General features: G+C 35.0%; 2 protein-coding genes and 1 pseudogene across 2 annotated transcripts; all 3 read right to left on the reverse strand.

The window, feature by feature from the left end:
* Positions 1 to 6,295: 6,295 nt before the first annotated feature.
* LOC129888814 (putative late blight resistance protein homolog R1A-10) lies at positions 6,296 to 10,369 on the reverse strand. The gene is made up of 2 exons (XM_055963843.1): positions 7,478 to 10,369; positions 6,296 to 6,545 (listed from the first exon to the last, which is right to left on the reverse strand). Exons 1-2 carry the CDS (start codon positions 10,173 to 10,175, stop codon positions 6,538 to 6,540), a joined length of 2,706 nt encoding a protein of 901 aa, XP_055819818.1. The 5' UTR covers positions 10,176 to 10,369; the 3' UTR covers positions 6,296 to 6,537.
* A 2,051-nt stretch (positions 10,370 to 12,420) lies between these two features.
* LOC129889885 (putative late blight resistance protein homolog R1A-10) lies at positions 12,421 to 16,986 on the reverse strand (annotated as a pseudogene).
* Positions 16,987 to 17,126: 140 nt separating this feature from the next.
* On the reverse strand, positions 17,127 to 22,111 carry LOC129888813 (TMV resistance protein N-like). The gene is made up of 4 exons (XM_055963842.1): positions 21,410 to 22,111; positions 20,163 to 21,252; positions 19,531 to 19,803; positions 17,127 to 18,914 (listed from the first exon to the last, which is right to left on the reverse strand). Exons 1-4 carry the CDS (start codon positions 21,901 to 21,903, stop codon positions 17,283 to 17,285), a joined length of 3,489 nt encoding a protein of 1,162 aa, XP_055819817.1. The 5' UTR covers positions 21,904 to 22,111; the 3' UTR covers positions 17,127 to 17,282.
* Between the last annotated feature and the right edge of the window lie 1,172 nt (positions 22,112 to 23,283).

The following is a 23,283-nucleotide window of genomic DNA, read 5'->3' on the forward strand; positions in this document are numbered from 1 at the left end:
ATTTAGAAATGTTTTACAAATCTACTCAATCATCTACAATACCAATCAAACCAATCAACCAAATATTTAATCAAATCAATAATAAACTCAAAGGACTCGACTCAACAGATATGCAAATTAGAATTTAGCAATGTTTTATAATTCGATTAAATCATCTACAATCTCAATCAAACCAATCATATTATGCATAATACACTCAATTTGGGAGTTTCTCTTATCCGACAACTATTACTTATGAGCCAGTGATAGTACAACAAACCGATGTTGTTTCCACGTCCGTTCATACCTTGCCAGAGTAGGAACAAATCAACAATCATGAATCCATAACCAATCAAGTCCTATCATGTCAGGACAGTAATTTGGGAAGCATCCGACTTTAACGGTTCAATCCTCTCATACGTTAGACGACTTAGTTGTTGGGTTCGAGTTATTAGACCTTTCTCAAAATTCAATCAATCTGGTCTTATTGGACCTTCTTTCAAAACTCAATCAATTTCAATCATCACTTCATTCAATTAGGCAATCCTTTCAAGAAACATTCATGAATCATCAGGACTCCGAGTCAACAATCATTAATGTTTTTATTTAAGACATGCTTTTAACTCAATCATGCAGTCCCATCACTCTTTCTCAAAATGATTATTCATGTCGAGGAAATATTCATGTTTCAAAGTAGTAAAATGCTTAAGGACATCAACTTGACTCCTGCTTAATGCATCCTCTTTTAAGACATTCAAAATCATTCTTTCAAACTCAATCAATGCAGTAAATATTAAATGCATTTAAAACATAATTTTAACTTCTCAACTCAATCTCAAAATAGACGTTTTAATGTAAAAATACTCGACTCATTTATACTCAAAATAATAATTAAGAGACTTCTCAAACTCAACTCATGCTTAAACTCTTTCTAAATTAAAGATGAAAATAATCATTCTTTAAACTCAAAATAGTGCATAAATAATTTATGCAAAAACGTTCACAAATCATTTTTAAAACTCCTTCTCAAACAATTATTTATACTCAAAATCCTTAAAAGACTCCAATCAAATCGGATTATGCAAATTATATCACGTAGTCACATTAAACTCCAATCTACTCTACCTCAAAACATCATCATCAACATTACCTCTTCGTCAATCATTTTACTTTTTTAAAAAATAAACATCATTTACATCATCATCAAACATCTTGCTCCAAAATCCTCATTTAACTCTGTGTTCATTTTCATCAAACTCATTAAAATATGCATCATCTCACTTTGAAAGCAATACTTTATTTATACATGGAAACCATCAATCTCAACCTCAAGACAAATTATGGCAAAGATGAAATCTCATCTTGGATTCATGTGAATGAATACATGAATGTATACCTCAAATACTCAACTCAAATACATCATCAATACACATGGATTTATATACCAAAACTAGATAGAAATTTTAGATAATTCAAGAACTCAATTCATGGAACCTCAAAACTCAACTCAACTCGAATCAATGAAGATGTAGGACACGAGGACAAACTCAGTCCAACATTGTGATTAGCCTTACATACATGGAATGAAGATTATCTCACCAAAAATAAAAGACATGGCTTGAAGAATTTTGAATCCTAGCTCTTCTCCTCATCTCACATCTCTTCTCTCAAAAGCTCTAGGGGTGAATAAGAAGAAAACACCCCTAGGATACTGATAAGAGGCGGATTTTAGCCCTAAAATGTAGTGGGTTGGTTGGGAAAGGATCGAAAAATCCCTCCCAAAAATTGAAAATGGGCAAAAATTTGAACTAGGATGGAATAAGTCCGCGTTGTTCCCCTATAGTTCTTTTTTTCCCGAAATTTTAAGTTGAACCAAAATTGGCCAAGTCCGCGACGCGGATTGGTCACGTACCCTTCTGGTTAACTGGACATAACTTTTTACTACAAACTTCAAAAAATATAAATCTTGGTGGTGTTGGAAATAAGACTCAAATAACTTTAATTTGATAGGTCATGGGCCACCCAATTCGTAATATTCTAGGAGATATAGCCATTTGAAGTTGACCCTTATACAGTTTTATACGAAAACTTAGCCGATAGGAATTCTTTGGACTTGACTTGATGTTAGAGATCCCTTATGACCCTAATTCACCTATAATACACTTAAAATATTTAGTAATTGATCCTAACTCATATATACAATTAAAAATCATTTAATTCGAGTCTATACTCATATGAAGAATGGTTCGAGTCTTAGCAAAAATATTTGGGGTGTTATAGTTCAATCTGTAACATTATTAGATCTGGGAGTGTAAAACCAACCTCCTCCATCACCTTGTCATTTGTATTAGGTCTACCAAAGTTAGCCTTCAATTTGATGTTTGTTAGTAAGCTTACTAGAGACCTGAATTGTTATATCTCGTTTTTCCCGACTTTTGTTTGTTTCGTGATATGAAGACAAATAAAGCTATTGGTAAAGGACATGTATCTGATAGTCTTTATATTCTTGATGAATATTGGGAATCTCGACTTGCTGCATACTCTATGTTATGTCTCCATTTGAGGCACATTGTTGATTGAGACATCCTTCTTTGCCTATGTTAAAGAAGCTCTGCCCTCAGTTTCAGAATATTTCTTCACTGGATTGTGAGTCATGTCAATTTGCCAAACACCATTGTACCTCAACAAATCCAAGGATTAATAAGTGTGCGGAGTCAATTTTTAAGTTAGTTTATTCTGTTGTTTGGGGACCAAATCCTGTTGTTTCCAAAACTGGACATAAGTATTTTGTCATATTTGTGGATGATTTCTCTCGAATGACTTGGATTTGTTTTATGAAGAGTTGTTCTGAAGTGTTTACTCACTTTTGTGCCTTTTGTGTTGAAGTTAAAACTCAGTTCAATACTTCGGTGTGTATTCTAAGGAGTGATAATGCTAAAGAATATATGTCAAAATTGTTCTAGTCCTACATGAGGCAACACGATATTCTCCATCAGACTTCATGTGTTGATACACCCTCTCAAAATGGAGTTGCTGAGAGAAAGAATAGGCATCTCACTTTTGTTCCAAATGAAGGTTCCTAAACAATTTTGGGCCGATGCAGTCTCTACAACTTGCTTTTTGATTAATAGCATGCCATCGATTGTTCTTGTTGGTAATATGCCTTACAAAGTGCTTTTTCCAAAAAGTCACTATTTTCGGTGGATCCTAAGGTGCTTGGAAGCACGTGTTATCTTCGAGATGTTTGGCCATCTGTTACCAAGTTGGACCCAAAGGCATTGAAGTGTGTTTTCTTGGGCTATTCTCGCCTTCAGAAGGGGTATCGGTCTTATTCTACTGAGCTTAGCAAATATTTGGTGTCGAATGATGTGGTATTTTCAGAGACTACACCATTATTCAATGCACCTCCCATTTCTACTACAACTCAGAGGGAGGAAGATGAATGGTTAGTCTATCAAATTACTCGTGTTGTGACAGAACAATCAGATGATGTTCTTCAATCTCCTAGTTCCCCTATTGAACACCAATTGACAATTGGGACTACAACTTCTGCTCCAGTAAGACCGTTAATTGTTCAAGTTTATTCTAGGAGATGAGAGATCAATGATACATGTTCTGGACTAATTCCTTTGTTATCAAATCTTTCTTCACCCGATCCTTCAGATGATCTTGATCTCCCTATTGCTCTTCGCAAAGGTAAAAGGACTTGCAAATCCACGTATTCCATTGCTAATTTTGTTTTCTATGACCGCTTATCCTTTATGTCAAGGTCCTTGGTTGCTTCTTTAGACTCCATCTCAGTACCCAAAACAGTGAAGGAAGCTTTGAATCATCCTGGATGGTATGATGCGATGCTTGAGGAAATACATGCCTTAAAAGAAAATCACACGTGGGATTTGATGGATTTACCTAGCAAAAAGAAACCAGTGGGATGTAAATGGGTGTTCACAGTTAAAGTTAATCCAGATGGTTCTGTAGCAAGACTTAAGGCCAGGCTTGTGGCTAAAGGGTATGCTCAAATTTATGGGGTGGATTATTTATACACCTTCTCTCTTGTTGCCAAACTTACTTCCGTCCACTTGTTCATTTCTCTAGCTACTTCTGAGAATTGGCCTTTACATCAGTTGGTTATCAAAAATGCATTCCTTCATGTTGATCTTCAAGAGGAAGTATATATGGAGCAACCACCACGTTTTGTTGCTCAGGGGGAGTATGGGAAAGTCTATTATTTGAAGAAGTCCTTGTATTGCTTGAAACAGAATCCCTGAGCTTGGTTTGGGAAGTTCAAAGAGGTAGTATTGGAGTTTGGGATAAAAATGAGCAAATGTGATCACTCAGTCTTTTACCGACAATCAACAGCTGGCACTATCCTGCTGGTTGTGTATGTTGATGACATTGTCATAATAGGAAGTGATTATACCGGGATCTCTTCCCTCAAATCTTTCCTGCATACTAGGTTTCATACAAAAGACTTGGGTCAGTTGAAATACTTTTTAGGTATAGAGGTGAGTAGAAACAAGTAGGGAATTCTTTTGTCTCAAAGAAAGTATATCCTTGATCTTTTTGCAGACACTGGAAAGTTGGCAGCTAAACCTTGCAGTACTCCAATGGTTCCCAATGTGCAGCTTATGAAAGATGACGGTGACCCCTTTGATGATCCTGAGAGATACATGAGGTTAGTTGGGAAGTTAAACTACCTCACTGTGACTCGTCCAGACATTGCTTTTGCAGTAAGTGTTGTTAGCCAATTTATGTCCTCGCCTACAATCAAACACTAGGCAGTTTTGGAACAGATTCTATGTTACTTTAAAGGAGCCCCTGGACTTGGGATAATGTATAGCAATCACGGTCATACTCGTATTGAGTGTTTTGCAGATGCTGACTATGCTGGGTCCAAAATTGACAGCAGATCGACTATAGGCTATTATGTCTTTGTTGGAGGGAACCTAGTTTCATGGAGGAGTAAGAAGCAAAGTGTTGTATCTCTATCCAGTGCAGAATATGAGTACAGAGCTATGTCACAGTCTACATGCGAGATTATGTGGATACATCATCTTCTAACTGAAATTGGGTTGGAACATCATACACCAGCAAAACTTTGGTGTGATGATCAAGCTGCTCTGCATATTGCCTCAAATCCGGTGTATAATGAAAGAACTAAACATATTGAGGTTGACTGTCATTTTATTCGTAAGAAGATTTTGGAAAACTTGATTTCCACTGGCTACGTGAAGACATGAGAACAAGTAGCTGATTTGCTCACAAAGGCGTTGAATGGAACTTGAGTTGATTATCTTTGTAACAAGCTGGGCATGATCAATATATATGCTCCAGCTTGAGGGGGAGTGTTATAGAATGTATATAGACTTAAATCTTAGTAATGTACATAGTTATATTTAGGTAGCAGATTTATAGGAATCACTCTTAATTTCTTTCCTTTGTTAGCACCTAATGTATTGTGTTTATTCACTGCTCACCTATTGGAATAAAATAAGATCTTCCATTCGATTACAGTGTTGAAGGCATAAATTTTGAGCATGCCACTTACCGAACTCTCTCAATGCTCTTTCTGGATTCGCTCAGCAAAAGTCACAAGGGAAGGAATACATCCATGTAACTCAATTTATTGCAGTGTCATACTATCTGCAAATACTTCAGGAATTCCATTTGATAAAGTAATGTTGATGGAATACAAAAGTTTGTAAATTCCAAAGTTTGGAAATTGATAGATCTTTAGGAATCATACAAACCATCATAGCCAAATACTTTAATGAAGATACGTGTACTACTTCACTAGGTAAATCATAGCAGCTCACTTTCTCCAAGTCCAGTATTCTAAGAAGTTTGCAATGGTTTAGTCCTAATACAAGATGATCTATGCTTATGCTGAAATTAATATGAAGAGAACGCGTTTTTCTACGAGTAACCAAGGGGCTGAACTAGATACAAAATATTTACAAATAACAATATGCGCAATAATCATCAAATAACCTCTTCAGAGTTCAGAAAAAAACAAATTTGAACATAAAATCTCAGACCAATATCACAGAGTGGTATTATACACATTCTAGTTTTTGTCCTTGCAAAGTTTTGACGACAAAATCAACCCCAGTTTACAAGAAACAAGCATTACAATAACTATAACAACATACCTAGTGAAATCCCATAAGTGGGATCTGAGGAGGACAGTATGTACGTAGACCTTACCCCCACATTGGGAGGTAGAGAGACTACATCCAATAGACCCTCAACTCGAGAAAATAGCACGAGTGAAGAAACCAAGACAAAATACTACACAAGGCACGGCAAAGCATACTGAAAAAGAACAATAACTACAACAAAATAATATGATAAGCGAATTACAAGGAACAATATGTAGTAATAGAAATCAAAGAAACAAGAACCTAAAAGAGTAATGCTACGGCTACTAATATGGAAAAAGCAACACTTTTGTAACTCAATGACCTGCAATTTGGTACTATCTGCAAAATTTAGCTGTCTCTTTTATACAACACATATTTACATACTTCTGCAACTGAGCCGAACCATAGTCAACTGTTACCAATCTGCACAAAAATAGATTTAACGGTGTCAATTACGAAATTTTTTTACTAACATATCTAACTTCAACCAAACTACCGTTGATCTAAAAGTTTGCTTATCATACGTGACAATTTTTTTTTGTTCCAACAATTTGAATTTAGTCCTAGTTCTCACATTTATCCAACTGAACTACACTATGTACTCTAAAATATATGCAGTGTAACCTTAAGTTACAACTTACAACAGAAAAATGGATTAGGTTCACAAAGTACACTCTAATTTATGAAAAATACACAATATACTCTAATTTAGTCCTTGTTCTGATAATAAATAAGTAAATAGACAAATAAAACAAGTTTGATGGAAATATTAGATATGATGTGCAACGGTTGTTATACAATATCTGTTCACTGAACCTATATCAACAACAACAACAGCCCAGTGTAGTCCCCATAAGTGGAGTCTGGGTATGCAGACGTTATCCCTACCTTTGTGGGATAGAGAGGTTGTTCTCGATAGACCATTAGCTCAAAAGAAATGTGCTCTAAGCAGGATTGCAAGGAAAAAATATGACCGAAACATAGTAAGATAAAAAGCAAATAACGCAAATGATTGTAAAACACATTGAAAAACAACTACACGACTAATAAATACTACTACTAAAAAGTCGAAGAGACGAAGAGGAGAGGAAGAGGCCCTAACATGACAATCATACGTAACAGATGTTATGAACTCACTATAAAAAATAAAGGACAGAGATGATTTTTTTCTAATCCATCTTTAACCCGTCGCTAAATAGGATTAGCGACAAATTTTAGTTGTCTAGTGATGGAATTTGTCCATCGTTGAATTTCTTTATCTTATTAGTGGATTCTTATCTACTGATTTAACACAGTTCATCAGAATTCAAACTTATAGTAGATGCTGAAAGCTCATCCTAATTTTTTTAACTTACCTCTTGTGTCAAAGGCATAAATTTTAAGCATGTCGTTCCCCAAATCCTCTTGCTCTTTTCGGATCAACTCAGCAAAACTCACTAGGTAAGGAGAACATTGATGTAACTCAATTAGCTCCAATGTCATACTATCTGCAAATCCCCGAGGAATCTCTTGTAAGAAGCTACAATTTTTGATAACTACGCGCTCAAGGCATGGGAAAAAATCATCAGCGGCTCTCCAATATTTAAGAATCAACTCTTCAAGGAGCAAGAATTTCAATTCAGGAAATCCCGCCTCTGTTACTTCCCATACCATGTTTGCCACAAAAGCATGATCCTTCAATTTGAGAACCTCGAGTTTCGGCAACATGCTAATGATGGTCATGTCCTTCCATCCTAAACTGGTACCGCAAAGTGTCAGCTTCTTGAGATTTGGTGGGAAAGAGCTCAGACAGGGAAGCCTAAGAAAAAAATCAACTCTGAAAGAGTTGTATGATGCAATATTTAGTGCCTCAACCTCATGTAAATATATTAGGTTATCTAGGCATCTGGGCTCACTATCGAATTCGTCTTCAGTTCCAGAAATCCCCAATTTTTTCACATTTTTAATCCCTTCAAATATTTCTTTCGTGCAACAACGAGGACTCAACCCAGAAACACTTAACAAGTTCTCCAAAACTTGGTACTTAACTTCATTAGTTGGTACCTTTGGAGGAGAACACAAATACATCCTTGTAGACTGGAGGTGCCTCAATTGAGACAATTCCCAAATTTCATTTGGTAAATATATGGTTCCGGTTTGTGGAGTGTATTGAGGGAAAATAAACGTTTGTAAATTCCAAAGATTGGAAATTGGTAGATCTTTACGAATCCCAAAAACCATCACGGCCAAATACCTTAAAGAAACTAAGTCTACTATTTCACTGGGGAATAAACCCAATCTCATTGTCTCCAAGTCCAATACTCTAAGAAGTTTGAAATGTACTAGTCCTAAATCATAACACCGATTGATTTGGTTGGACGAAAAAAGAAGAGAGCGCGTTTTGCTGTGAGTAAGATTATCAAAAAGCATGGGAGAGAAACAACCTTGCTTTGAATGAACTGATACCCACCGACGACCATGAGGACAATCTGTTATTCGTCTCTTAGAAATCGAGGGATTTAAAACATACGAAAGACCATTGCTTTCAGCTTCTCTCAAGCATAAATCATGGAGAAGATCATGAATCCTACATGTTTTGATTTTTCCATCCAAACTTCGCTTGCTAACAGCAACTAGACTTTTATCAATAAGATCATGTAACCGATTAGCAGCCACTTTTTCAAATCCCTCAAGCCCCTTTAGCTCTAATAGCCCTTCTGCAACCCATAATCTAATCAACTTTTTCATAGAAATATCTCTATCTTTTGGGAAAACTCCAAAATACAGAAAGCAAGCTTTCAAATGTGAAGGAAGATGATTGTAGCTCAAAGCGAGCACTCCTGAGCAACGTTGATAATCATCAAGGTTTACTAAAGAGCTCACACTTTGAGCTACGTTAGTCCACTCGTCCAATGTGCTCTTGCTAGAGAGAGTCCCTGCAACCACAGAAATCATTAGTGGTAATCCTTTGCAATTATTTACAACTTCCTTTGCGAGATTCTCAAATTCAATTGGGAAATGTTTTTTGTCAAATGCCTTCTGGTAAAACAATTTCCAACTTTCCTCTGGTTCTAGGAAACGCATTGGAAAAGGATCCTTAGGATAACTTGCATATTGAGCAACCTTCATATCTCGAGTAGTCAACAATATCCGACTTCTATTATTGTTTTCTGGAAAACATAGTCTAATCTCATCCCAGGCTTTCGTGCTCCATATGTTATCCACAACAATCAAATACCTCCTACCCTTTAAACTTTTTTGTAAGCGATCTGCTAGATCTCCATCGCTTACATTATCAAGTTCTTCTTTCACCCCAATAGCATCTTGAAGGAGGCATAGAATCATCTTTCTTAAACTGTAGTCCTTAGACACAGTAATCCATCCACGAACATCAAAGAAGCTCAGAATTGAGGGATCATAAAACATCTTATTAGCAAAAGTTGACTTACCTATGCCGCCCATCCCAGCAATAGAGATCACTTCTAATTGAGATGAGTATCCCTTAAGTTGACTCCGCATGAACTCTTGTTCAATGTTGTACCCCACCATAACATTCTCAAAGGTTGAAACATGCAATCGCGGTGAACTTATACCACCAATTGAACAATCTAGTACAGCTCGCATATTATTATTCTCCTTTAGCTTGAGGACGTCTTCCTTCACAGAATCGATGTCTTCCATAGCTCGTTGCAACATCTTATGAAGCATATCATGAGCTGTTGGAAGGTGGAAAATTTCTGTAGCTCGTTGAAAGGTCTTAAAAAGCCTCTCCTGAGCTGTTGGAAGGCGGAAGATTTTTGTAGCTCGTTGCAACATTTTAGGAAGTGTGTTAAGGGACTCTCTTTGAATGTATGATTCAATTTCATCTTCTACTTCATTTGCTAGATATTTGATCTTTTTTTGCAAATCCTTCATTTGTTCATCATCAGAATTGTCAAGAAGTTCTTGTAGAGAGCCAACCTTCTCGTAGAGTAATTCCAAATGTTCTTTGTTACCCTCTAGTAAATCTAAGTTGGATTGTGAAATAAGGTGTATTGTTCCCATCAGAGAAGTTACAGCAGCATAAGCAGCCATCTCTGTTGCTACGTCTGCAGAGAACCTTCAGAGATATCTAAACAAGAAATATTAATGCAGAAAGTCAGTAATTTTGTTAACTACTTCCTGATAATCTTACTGAAGTTTTCTTTAAATCAGTGTATCAAAAACAAAAAGCACAAAAAAGGTCCTTTGGGACTTAGAACACAAATAAAGTATGGTCTTTCATTAAAAAAAGGCGCAAAGGGATAAAGAAAACAAATATATATGTTTAATCCAAGACTAATAATTATAAGCATGAATGACAAATATATGAACAACTAGTGTATTTCTTCAAAAGAGGCTCATTGGCACGGAAAAACATGGAGAAGTATGCCTTGAACCTTGATGACAACACTGAAGAGCATATAAAATGAGGTGAAGCGCTCAATATGTATTGAGCCTCGATTCAAGGCTTAAGCGCGCCTTTGATAACACTGTTATATATGGAAGCTATTTACACACTGGAAATGATTGATGAAGTGTGATAAACAGTAGGAGCACTACTAATTATGTCACAGTCAGTATAATATAGGTGGTCTTCCTAAAGTATTATTATGTTTCCTAGAGCTGGCATTCACTTTTTCTTGATTTTGATTTTTCATATCAAAAGCTGAAGACTTGAGAAATCCTACCTACAAAGTGCTATTTGGGTTCCACCACATTGCTCACTTTTAACAAAACTAATAATCACCTTCAATTATTTTATTACAACTAAAGTAAATAAAGCCTGAAAGCAGAGGCTCCACTAGCTAAGAGTGGATTTCACCCCATACAGGATCCCAGTTCATGGAAGTTGAATTAGCATTTTATATGGTCTATAGTTTGAGAACACAATTCAGTTATAATATGGGGAAAAACAATGGTAGGAGAAACTCAAAGTGAAGTATAGTGCATGTTCCAGCCAAACGCGGAGCCAGGATTTGAAGTTATGAGTTTGGGATCCTAGACTGTTAAAGTTACTGAGTTCCAAATTATTAATTTGTGTATATTCAATGATTTATTTTATACAATTATAGAATTCGGACCAAATCTAGGTTCCAGCATTAAGGTATAAGCTGCAGCAGATATACATCTAGAAGTTCCAAAGTTTTTCTGCTAGCATCACCTTGTTGTATTGATTGACCCGCCAATGTAGAGAGAACTCATGCTTCTTGTATGTCATCTTGCAGATGATAACAGTCGACCAATGAAGCTCAAAGCAAATTCATTTTCTTCAGAACTCCTTCAGACATTACCTAAAGGAGAGTTAAGAAAAAAGAATTCAATATACATCTAGAAGTTTTCAAGAAGAACATCTCAACTAATGGCATGCAAATTTTTTCCAGATAGCACACAGCAAACCACACTGCTCAGAGTTGGCTATATGAATATGTGGGAATTTCATCATAATTGACTAGTTTTAGATGGTTTCAACCAATCGCAACTCTCTTCCTTTTATCCTAGATTGGGACTAGCAATGTGAGCTCACATAAAATGCAAAGCTCACACGAGTGGAGTTAAATGCTCCACTCACTCAATAAGTCTTTACAGAAAGATCACATACAAATGCATCTGCACAACTGGGACTTCTTTACAATTTATGCCCTGCTCGGCTGTATAATAAGAGAGCGTGGTTTTAAGTTTGTTTCCATTATAGGGCTAGTACATTGAGTATCTTCAAACTTTGCTATCCCGTTACACAGAGCAACACACATAGATCGCATATATCTTTAGTCTTTCTATCATTCAAACTGTAATCAGTACAAAATCATATATTTATAAGAATGCATTATAGTACATCATTTTTCTAACGCAAGGAACATTTCATGCCATATGCATTCCCACACTTCGTGAAAACAGAAAAGACATGCACACAGACAGACCTGTACAGTAAAGCAAATAGCAAATCGAGTGAATTTGGAAGTATTCATCATCTACAAGCATAAACACTAAATTTAAAGGACTCGAAACATCAGTACATTGACTTGATAAACAAAATTTACGTCATGTACTCACAAAATGCACCATTCTGTAATCAGATAGAACTTCCTTTTTATTGTGAAGACACTACCCAGACCTTACTTATGAGATTACACTGGGTGTGTAGTTGACCTGTCTGTATGCTTATTTATGTATATGCAGCCTTACTCCTACCTTTGAGAAGGTAGAGAGTTTGTTTCCGATTGACAAAACAAAGAATAAGACGGAAAAAAATAACAGAAAAAAAACAAGCATATAACAAGCACAAGTAAAGCAAGTGTTGTTACATGGGGGAGACAACTAAATGAGCTGCAGTTGGTGCTATCTGCAAATTCCTTAGATCATGAATCCTACATGTCTTGATTTTTCCTTTCCAAACTTCGCTTGCTAACACCAACTAAACTTTTATCAATAAGATCATGTAAAAGATTAGCAGCCAGTTGTTCCAATCCCTCAAGCCCTTTTATCTCTACGAGTCCTTCGGCAAGCCATAACCTAATCAACTTCTTCATAGAAATCTCTCTAGCTTTTGGGAAAACTCCAAAATACAGAAAGAAAGCTTTCAAATGGGAAGGAAGATGCTTGTAGCTCAAAGTGAGCACTCCAGAGCAACGCTGATAATCATCAAGGTCTACTAAAGAGCACACACATTCAGCTACTTTCCACCACTCATCCGGTGTCCTCTTGCTAGAGAGAGTCCCTGTAACCACAGAAATCATTAGAGGTAATCGTCTGCAATTTTTTACCACTTCCTTCGCAACATCAGCATACTCAACAGGGCAAACTTTTTTTTCAAAATAAGTTCCAACTTTCCTCTAGCTCCAAAAAACGCATTGAAAAAGGATCCTTAGGAGAGCTAGCATGTTGAGCAACCTTCATGTCCCGTGTAGTCCACAATATTCGACTTCTATTATTGTTTTCTGGAAACCATAGTCTAATATCATCCCAGAATTTGCTGCTTCATATGTCATCACAACAATCAAATACCTCCTACCCTTAAAACTTTTCTGCAATCGATTTGCTTGTTCTCCATTACTTAACTTATCAAGCTCTTCTTTTGTTGGAAAAATATTATTTTATATCTCAAAAAGAAATTATAATATATTATTTATCATTTACTAATCATGATTAATTTCCTTTAATACCTTTTAAATGATTCTTAAGTTGGTCAAACCTCTTAATTAGTCTTTTGTAACCTATAATTTATTCTACAACTTAATGACATTGATTTATTCTTCAATGTTGGATTTGAACGTTATTTTACAAATTAGAACGTTAGATCATTAAGGGAGTTGAAAGATGACTATTATTTCTCTATAAATACATATATTTTCAAGTCTTTGGGAGAGACAAGGAAAATCATACATATTCTTCTTCCTAAACTATGTTATAGTTGTGCTGGGTTTTATTTTGTAGAATTTTGTAAGTTTCTGGATTCTAGTTTATACTAGAAGAGCTTGTTGAATCCTGGGGGATACACTCATAACAGGTGAAATATCCTTAAGGACAGTGACAGAAGCACACCTAAAGCTATGTGAATTTCTTACTAGTGTTCGTGATGAAATGTTCGTGTTCATGAATTTTCTGCTATTTGAATTTCTTACTAGTTGTTGAGCATATTTGTGCCAACTAAAATTGTTGTGTCCTGTACCCGAATTGGAGAAGAAAAAAATATTTATATATGTTGGTGATTCTAGAACTACTCAAGTTTTTAGAATGAAAAAAGTTCTAAAACTCACATATGAAGATATTGGCATTATTTGAGGTGGTATATAAATTTAATATTCATGCAACTTGATTCTTGTGGAATTATGAGAAAAGATTGAATGAAGGTTTTAGTGAATTTGATAATGTGTTAACAAATGTTGTTATGTGGATGAGTTAATAGCCATGATTTTGTTTGTGCTTAATAGTTTTTTTTTTAAGTGATAGACGAAAAATGTTAATAGTTATTTTAATTTGATGGATTTATATGAGTCTTGGAACGTCGGCTTTGGATATGTTAGAGTTTTTCTTATATATTAAATAAATAAAAGATGATTAGATTTTCTTATGTTAAAAATAATAATAAGTTGAATATCTAAAAAGTCCTTAATAATTAGTCAATTCAAATTCATATTGGTCTTATTGTTTAAAATAGTCAGATTTTGAATAGTAAAGTCAGATTTTGAATAGTAATTATAAGGTCTTAATGATCAAGTCATTATTTGACTTTAAGGTGATTGAATGACCATTAACTTGGTGAAGCGTTTTTTGCCATTTGATTAATTAGAGCTTCAATGTCAACTTTTGAATAAATAATTATTAGAAGTGACAAATATTATTATTGTGTCACATTTGAAGATAGTTTCTCTAGATAATTGGATGTAGTTTTATTGAGAAATTAATGTGAAGCTGTTGATTTATTTTTAATATGCATAAAATTGTATGTGTTGTTGTATATAAAATTGAAACCTTATTAACGGTGAAAAAATTATTTCTTTATTATGAAATATTTGAAAGTGTAGGGGTGACCTGTTATGATTATGTTGATTGTATGCTAATAAATGTTGCATATACAAATTTGTGGTAATCAGTTGTGATGTGACTAAATGCAACGTTAGAGTTGAAAAAATAAATAAAGTATTATTGAGTTTTTAAAAGTAATAATTTTCTCATGTTCTTGTTGTTGAAAATGATGTTATTTTTAATGTATTATTTTGGAAATAAGTCATTGGTGATAGATGAGAGGTACCACAAGTATATAGTAACCAAATAAATTGAATATTGTGTTGTACTAGAAGGGTACAATGATGCAATGTGAATCTTAAAATAGAGTTAGTAATTGTGGAGTTGATTGGTGATGAGACTAAGTGGTTAAGAAAACCTTTAGTGTGTATTCCAATTGGAATGAAACCAATATTTCCTGTGGTAAAATTAGATACAAGTGTTTGAGACATGATGTGATAAAGCAGCTTATATGAAATTAAAGTATTTACATAAATTATGTGTAGTCAAAGGTGAATTTGATCAATTCACAGACTGAAAGAAATATCGAGGGGAGTGAGACTTCTTTTGTCATTTGAGAAGACCAACCATGATGGTACCTAACCTATAGTGACAAAAGCATGCTTCAAGCTATGCGAATTTGAATTTTTTACTAGTGTTCGTGATAAAGTATTCGTGTTCATGATGAAGTGTTAGTGTTCGCTATGATGGTTTATTTTCCGTAAGATTTCCAACATCTTTCACCCCAATAGCATCTCGAAGGAGGGATAGAAGCATCTTTCTTAAACTGTAGTCCTTGGACATAGTAATCCATCCACGAAAATCAAAGAAGCTCAGAATTGAGGGATCAAAATACATTCTTTTGGCAAAAGTTGACTTACATATGCCTTCCATCCCAGCAATGAAGATAACTTCCAGTTGATGAGATGAGTACCCAGTAAGTTGACCTCGCACGAGCACTTGTTCAGTGTTGTACCCCACCATATCAGTTTCAAGGGTTGAAACATGTGATTGCCAAGTGAACTAGAACTGACAAGTGAATGATATCCAGCTTGCAAATTTTTATTCTTCCTCTGCTTAATGAGCTCTTTGTTGACAGAATCAACGTCTTCGATAGCTTGTTGCAAGATCTTAAGAAGCCTCGCTTTTGTCTCTGTTCCGACGTGTCCACCCTTCTGCATAGCCAATTGTACTTGTGATTCAACTTGTTCTTCTGCTCCATGAGCTAGATCTTTGCCATTTTTCTGCATATCGTTCATTGGTTCGTCATCAGAATAGTCAGGAAAAGCTTTCAGAGAGCCAAACATCTCGTAGAGTAATTTCAGATGTTCTTTATGACCCTCCAGTAAGTCTATGTTGGATTGCGAAAGCTGATTTATTGCTCCCATCAGAGAAGTTACAGCAACATGAGTGGCCATCTATAGAAGATTTATTAATGAAGAAATTTGCAGAATAGTTGGAATTCAAAATGATAGATGGACAAACTTGATTACTCCTACTTATAAGTACATCAATAGGAGGTCATTTACTCACAGAGATTGTGGTGAAGTGGTAAGTACTCCTTCATTCTTAACCAAGAGGTCTCGGATTCAAGTTCTTTTGGTACGGAGTCGCCTTTGTTAGGGAACGCTTTACCCCCCAATGTGGACTTCCTGGCGCGAATCCGAATTTAGTCGGGCTCCAAACACCGGATGGAAAACCAAAAAAAAGAGGAGGTCATTTGTTATATACTTGTTGAAAATTTTAGAGAAGTTTCCTGTAGAAAATGGAAAATTTTGAATTTGCGATCTAAATATTGCTATTGTTTTCCCCTACTGATTTAGAATATGTTGAGTCAACTGCAAAAACATACTCAATATAGTCCCATAAGTAGGGTTTGAAAGAGTAGAGTGTACATATACCTTACCTTTACCTTGTCGGGCAAAAAGGTATACGAGACAACAAGTAGTAATAGAAAAATAAAAAAAGTACAGAAATGGCAAAATAGTAAAAAATAATACTAAGAGCTCGTTTGAATTGACTTAAAAAATGACTTTTAAGCCAAAAATGACTTTTAAGTCAAAAAAGAAGAAGTAGGGGGGCAACTTTTAACTTTTGAATTCTTTTTGTAAATTTTAACTTATTTTAAATACTTTTTAGATTTACCAAACACTTTCAAAAATTAAAAAATAACTTAAAATTGATTTGACCAACTTTTAAAACAATCCAAACATGCTCTAATACTACTAGCTGGAGAAACCAAACTGTTAAGAAGTCAACTACACCTTCACAAAGTTTCAACAACTAGAATATTTTACTAGTACCAACTTATTGCATCAATTAACATGCATGTGACAGTTGGACAGAATTTTGTAGGTAAACTTTAAGTTTATATGAAATCTTATCAACTAGAATACTTTAATTCATAAATTATATTGTAATATTAATCAAGAAATTGTGAGAGTTGCGCAGTCACTTTCATTACAACTCAAGATTTTGATTGCATACGATTAATCAAGAAGCTGTGAGAGCTGGAAAATCAACTAATATTTTCATATTCAATCTCACCTGTCCTGAAGTAACACATAAGTAGAACAGGATATAAAAAGGGAAAATAAAATTCTTGTTAAGGTAGCTGATAAATCATATCTGCTGGTCCTTGTCCCAATGCAATGCTCCTCATAATTTTCCCTCGAGTTCATCTTTATACAACAAATGAAATCCATACTCCTCCATTCCTCCGGAGAAAGATAACTTGATAAGCCCATAGTCATTTGGTGTTTGACCATTTGTCATAGATGTATCCCATAAGCTAGCAAGAGGTACCAAGAAAAAATGAACAGTATATTCTGTATCATAATTTGGAAGGGAGGATAATTCTAGTTTTTGGGTCATCCACAGCATCCCATCATCACATAAGGGAATCAAGTGAGCTGTGGTATCAATTAGGTTGCCTGAGTAGCATACAGCAAATCCCAACAAGTCATCACGTACATACCAATTTTCTGGCAAATTGACTGATACAGTTTTACCAGTTCCCCGATGGTGGAACCAATTTGGGATCTTATTCCCACCATGCACAATGGTAAACACTCTTTGTGACAAGGAACCTGAAGTGGAAACAATATCCTGAGACAAGGAGCGTGGAAATGAAATATACATTGAATTTAGATCCCTCATCACACTGTCTAGCATGTGAATGTCCAACTTCACTTTCATGCTTCCGAAGATTTCTGGAAATTTTTCTAAATTAGAGCAATCCCGTAGACACAGATACTTAAGAGAATCAACGCACAGACCTGGAAACCTCTTAAGTTGAATACAATTAGTCAATGTTAATCGATAGAGTTTTTTGAGAAATCCTAGGGAATGATGGACCTCTTCAAGATTCATACATCTTATCAGATTCAAAGTCTCCAAGTTTGGCATCCCCGTGAAATCTGGCAGCTCTTTAAGCTTCTTGCAGTGCGATAAGTTCAAGAATCGAAGAGCACCAAGTTGGGCCATGCTTTGAGGCAAATGCTTAAAATTATTTCCCCAGAGATACAATTCTTTTAAAGAGGATAAACATCCAATGTCTTCCGGAAGTCCTCCATCTATTATATTGCAGTAATTGAGATTAAGATATTCCAATGAGCATAACCCTTCATTCACCTGCGGGAACACAAGGCACACTCCATCTTTATGGCCTACTTCTGAATTTCCTTTCTCAAAAGTCAAGAATTTAAGCTTGTTCAAGCGGACGATGGAAGGCGGAAGCTGGGAGATTAGAGTACTATAGCTGGCATCAAGCTTCTCCAAGTTTTCTAAATCACCTATCTCTTCTGGCAAGATTTCAAGTTTTGAACAGTACCTCACATGTAGCTTCACCAAACCTTTCAACATGCCAATGCTGCTTGGAAGAGCTACAAGGTTGATCAAAAAGCTCAAATCTAGTTCCGTAAGACGAGCTTGGTGCTGAAAAATAGATGATGGTTGTTCCCTTATCACACTATCTCTCATTTGAATATTTAACTCCAATGGCTTGATTCTTCCGAGGATTTCTGGAAATTTCTCTAAACTAGTGCAATGTTGTAGATTCAGAGATTTAAGAGATTCCACGTTAACACATGGAAGCCTCTTAAGGCTTACACACCAACTCAAATTTAACTCGATGAGTTTCTTGGAACATCCCAGGGAATGGTGAACCTCTTCAAGATTACTACATCCCTCCAGATTCAAATACTCCAAATTTGGCATCCTCGTGAAATCTGGTGTTTGCATCAGGCTTCTAGAGAAGTTGAGATTTATCTTTCGTAGAGACGGCAAATGCTGCAATATATTCAGAACACAGAAAGAATGTGTGAACTTAGGAATTGTTTTCTTTTATTTTTATAAAGAAACTACATGTTCATAACAAAGGTACAACAACAACAACAACCCAGTGAAATCCCACAACGTGGGGTCTGGGGAGGGAAAGTGTACGCAGACCTGACTCCTATCAAGTTAGGACGGCTGTTTCCGAAAGACCCTCGGTTCAGAACAAAGGTAGAATACCTAAAACCCCTTAAGACATGTTTTATTCGATGCACACTTAATGTTGCAATTGTCTTAAGTATCCGCTATTCTTCTCCCAAATCACATACCAGCCTCTCGCCAATCTTTCCCCAGAAAGTAAGAAAAAATGAAAAGAAAGAAGAGATTACCTTCCTATTTTTTTAACAGTTGCTGGTTATTAAAATCACCCGAGTCGAACCAATTGTATTTCACGCCGTTACTAGGTCAGGTTGGGGTATTCAAAAGACAACTTATGACTTATATCAATCAAAGGTGTATTTATGGTCACTAGAATATATAGTCAAGAAGTCTAATTGACAATTGTCAACATTGAGTGTCTATATATGTATTTAACCAAAAAGAAAAATAAAACTGAATTCAGCAATTGTACCTTTGTGTCAATCCATAAATAACGCAGCAAACTGTACGGGAGATCAAGATGAACAAGTCTTTTGGGTTCAAAATTTTCTGGCAATGATTTCCAAGGATACCAAATACACTCAAACCAACGTAAATTGTTCGGCAGGTACTCAATTGTGTCATCATATGTATGAAAACGACCGATGTATAGTATTCTAAGCTTTTTCATCTTTTTCATGACTTTTTTGCTAAAGCATAGTTTTTGAATATATTGTAGCCAGATTGCTTCCGTTGCTTTTGTCCCCTGATAAAAGTATCATTAGTCTACAAAGCATAACTTTAAATCCAAATATCGTACAAATTTCAAGTTAATCACAAAGAATGAAATTAGATTAAACATATAAAACGGCTACTAGACTAATTCATGGTTAATAACATAAGATAAAGGAATTAGGCTGCGTTACTTAAAAATGGTTACTTGACGAATTAGCCACGTTAAGAAATTATATTACTTTTGCTTCTCTTACTAAAGTAAACAACTACAATGGTTTACTTGCAAGTATATGAAGCAAGAGGAACAAATAATTGGAGTTAATTGTCTTATAAGTCTTTGGAATATGAAAACTAGAAATTGAATACTATAGCATTGTTTAGCCTACTTACTGTATTGTTGACTATCACTTCTTCGAAATCTTCAGTGGCCCATAATCTGCTCTGTTCTCCCAAATCTTTTTGCATTTTCACCACATATCTACCCATATCTTGAATCAAGTCATGCATTTCAATTGTATCATTTTTGGAGATGAAAACAAGAGATTTGTCGATTAGGACATCCAATCCGTATTCAGCACCAAAATCACAACTCTCAAGGATTTGCATGACTTCTTTTTTTTCATATCCTCGGAAGAAACATGCCATATCTAGAAATATCTTTTGCTCTTCGGGCTCCAACCCATCATAACTTATTTTGAGTTTTTCAACAATTTCTGAAATAGAGTTGTTCTTTATTTGGTCTACAGTTCTTCGCCACTGAGTTAGGCCTTTCTTATGCAACAACGAACCCCACACCTTGAGGGCTAAAGGAAGGCCTTTAGCATTATTTACCAACTCCAACGAGAACTTCTTAAAACGCTCATCTGGAACTTCTTTTTTGAAAGCATGTTGGTTGAACAATTCCATAGCTTCATGAACGGGTAGTGTAGGCACTTCATATATTGCATCATCCTTCTCTATCAAATGTCTATTTCTAGTTGTTACAATAACTCTACTGCCATTACCAAACCAACGAAGATCACCTGCTAAATACTCCAAATGATCACTATGATCTATGTCATCAAGAACAATTAGAACCTTCTTTGAACAAAGTCTGTTCGGAATTATGCTCTTCCCTTCATACTTATTATTGACGTAATCATCTTTTTTTCTTAACAGTTCAGATAGAAGGATATTTTGTAAAAAATGTAGTTGATTCTTTCTTGCATTTTCTTTAACATCAGCTAGAAAACAAGCAGCTTTAAATTGATAAGATAGGGTATCAAAAATGGCTTTTGCTATTGTCGTTTTACCCACTCCGCCTATTCCCCATATCCCTACAATCCGAACATCCTTGATTTCTATCTGAAGTCGGGATTTTAGTTTCTCTAAATGAGCATTTATTCCCACAATATCTTGCAAAGAAAATAAAGAATAAGCACTCTTGCATAATTTGATAGAAATGTGGTCGACGATCTGTTGAATCTTCTCTGATTCAATCCTACACAAATAAGAAGATTGATTAATGTGGAAAATGTAGGAAAGTCAAGTATTAACAAGTATTTCATATTGTTAACATTCAGGAGGGTATTAACTACGAAACATTGTAATTTAGGTTAATAGCAACACTATATAAAAGTTGCAAAACTTAAACTCACCCGTCACGGATATCATATCCTTTTAGATTTGCCACAACAGTTAGGGCAGTCCTCCATCTTTGCACTTTCTGCATTCCCTCGACATCATCTTTATACTTCGATTCGTGTTTAGAAAATACTTCTCCAAAGTTCTCCCTTTGGTTTCGAACATGTGATGGATCCACATCATAGAAAACTGGTATGACAATTTGTCCATTTTTATCCTTACAGTCCACGATCTTCACTAGTTCATTCAAGCACCACCTCGATGCAGCATAATTTTTCGAGAAAATGACGAGGGCAATTTGAGACTCATTGATAGCTTTCACGAGTTCTTCTGGAATCGAACCGCCATGCTCTAGCCTTTTCACATCTTGAAAGGTGAATATTCCCCTGTTTTTCAAACCTTCATACAAGTGACCAGTAAATGTTCTACGAGTATCTTCACCTCTAAAACTTAAAAAGACATCGTACTTCCGTTGAAGACAGTATTGTGAATTACTGGATGATGCCATTGACTCAGTTAATTAGTTGAAATTTGAGAAGAAAGAAAAGAACTGTGTGGATCAAATAGATAGTGGTAATGATGAGAGTGAATTATTCAGATGGGGTGGTTTATTGCTATTGGATATTATTGAGATATTTTTTTTACAACTATCATGGTGTCTGGGCCAACATCTCGACTTATTGTACCGAATACCAGCCACCTACCATTAATAATAGCGGACAGATGAAAAGATTCACTTAGTATTTTTATCTCTAACTAAGATTCGAACTTGAGCCTGGGTCTCAACCACTTCATTAACCATTAAGATATTAAGTGCAAATATTATTGAGTTAATGATTAAAAATACATTGAAGTATTACTTTTTGTAAATTTTTCATTTAAACTATCACATATTCACTTTTTTATTTAAACTATCACCGATCACGTACACAAGAAACTATCAGTCATTTTTTTTTCTAATCGAAAGAAGTTTATAATAGTAGAAAATTTGTGTCTTTGAAGTCAAATAGAAGACCCACCTGATCTGCATCCTCTGTGGCTCCAAACTCCACAGCAATGTGTACACAATGGACAGCTAAAAGTACAAGTGGCTGAAGAAGTGAAGTCTCATTAATTCAAATTCATATCGAATGGGCTTCATCCCATTCAAGATAATGCTTTCTATCAAAAAAAAATTATACGAAGGACTCGAACCCGAAGAGTGAGGGTAAACCACAGAGTGGTCAAACGACTCTAATTTTTCTCAAAAAAAATTTGTTTATTTGGTATAAAAGAATCAACAACTGTAATTAACTTAAAAGAAAGAAATAGCAGAGGAAGAAGATGTTGACAGAAACTAGCTTCTCTCTTTTTCTTTTTTTTAGAATAAATTAAGTTGTAATTCTCCATGGTCACTTTTTGCCTTTAGGGAAGAAGAAGAGGCTTAAAATGGTTTTATATTTTGGATGGGTTCTCTAATTAGTTTGAATAAAAATAATATTACAATCTCGATAACTAATCTCAATGTTAACTTTCATAATTTTATTTTAATTAAATATGAAATAAACTCATTCTAAAATTAATTTCATAATTAGTTATTTCTTATTCCTCGTGTCAAACGAGTCCTAATAAATTTTTAGTTCTTTAAAGGTTGGTTTGCCAAGAGCAATAAGGAATAATTGAACTCGAAATTAATTTTAGAATGAGTTTATCTCACATTTGTTTAGGATGAAATTGCGAAATAACTTATCCCAAGATTATAATTTTATTTTTATCCTATATTAAAAATAAAATATCAATTTTAGAATGATTAATTTCAGTATAACTTGTTTCTCAATTAAATGACCTAAATTTATTAAAAGTAAAAAATGTTTTAGTTTTGTGGACTATGTTAATAAATTTTGACTAT

The sequence above is a fragment of the Solanum dulcamara genome, chromosome 5 (genome assembly GCF_947179165.1).
Source record: "Solanum dulcamara chromosome 5, daSolDulc1.2, whole genome shotgun sequence".
NCBI classification, from domain to species: Eukaryota; Viridiplantae; Streptophyta; class Magnoliopsida; order Solanales; family Solanaceae; genus Solanum; species Solanum dulcamara.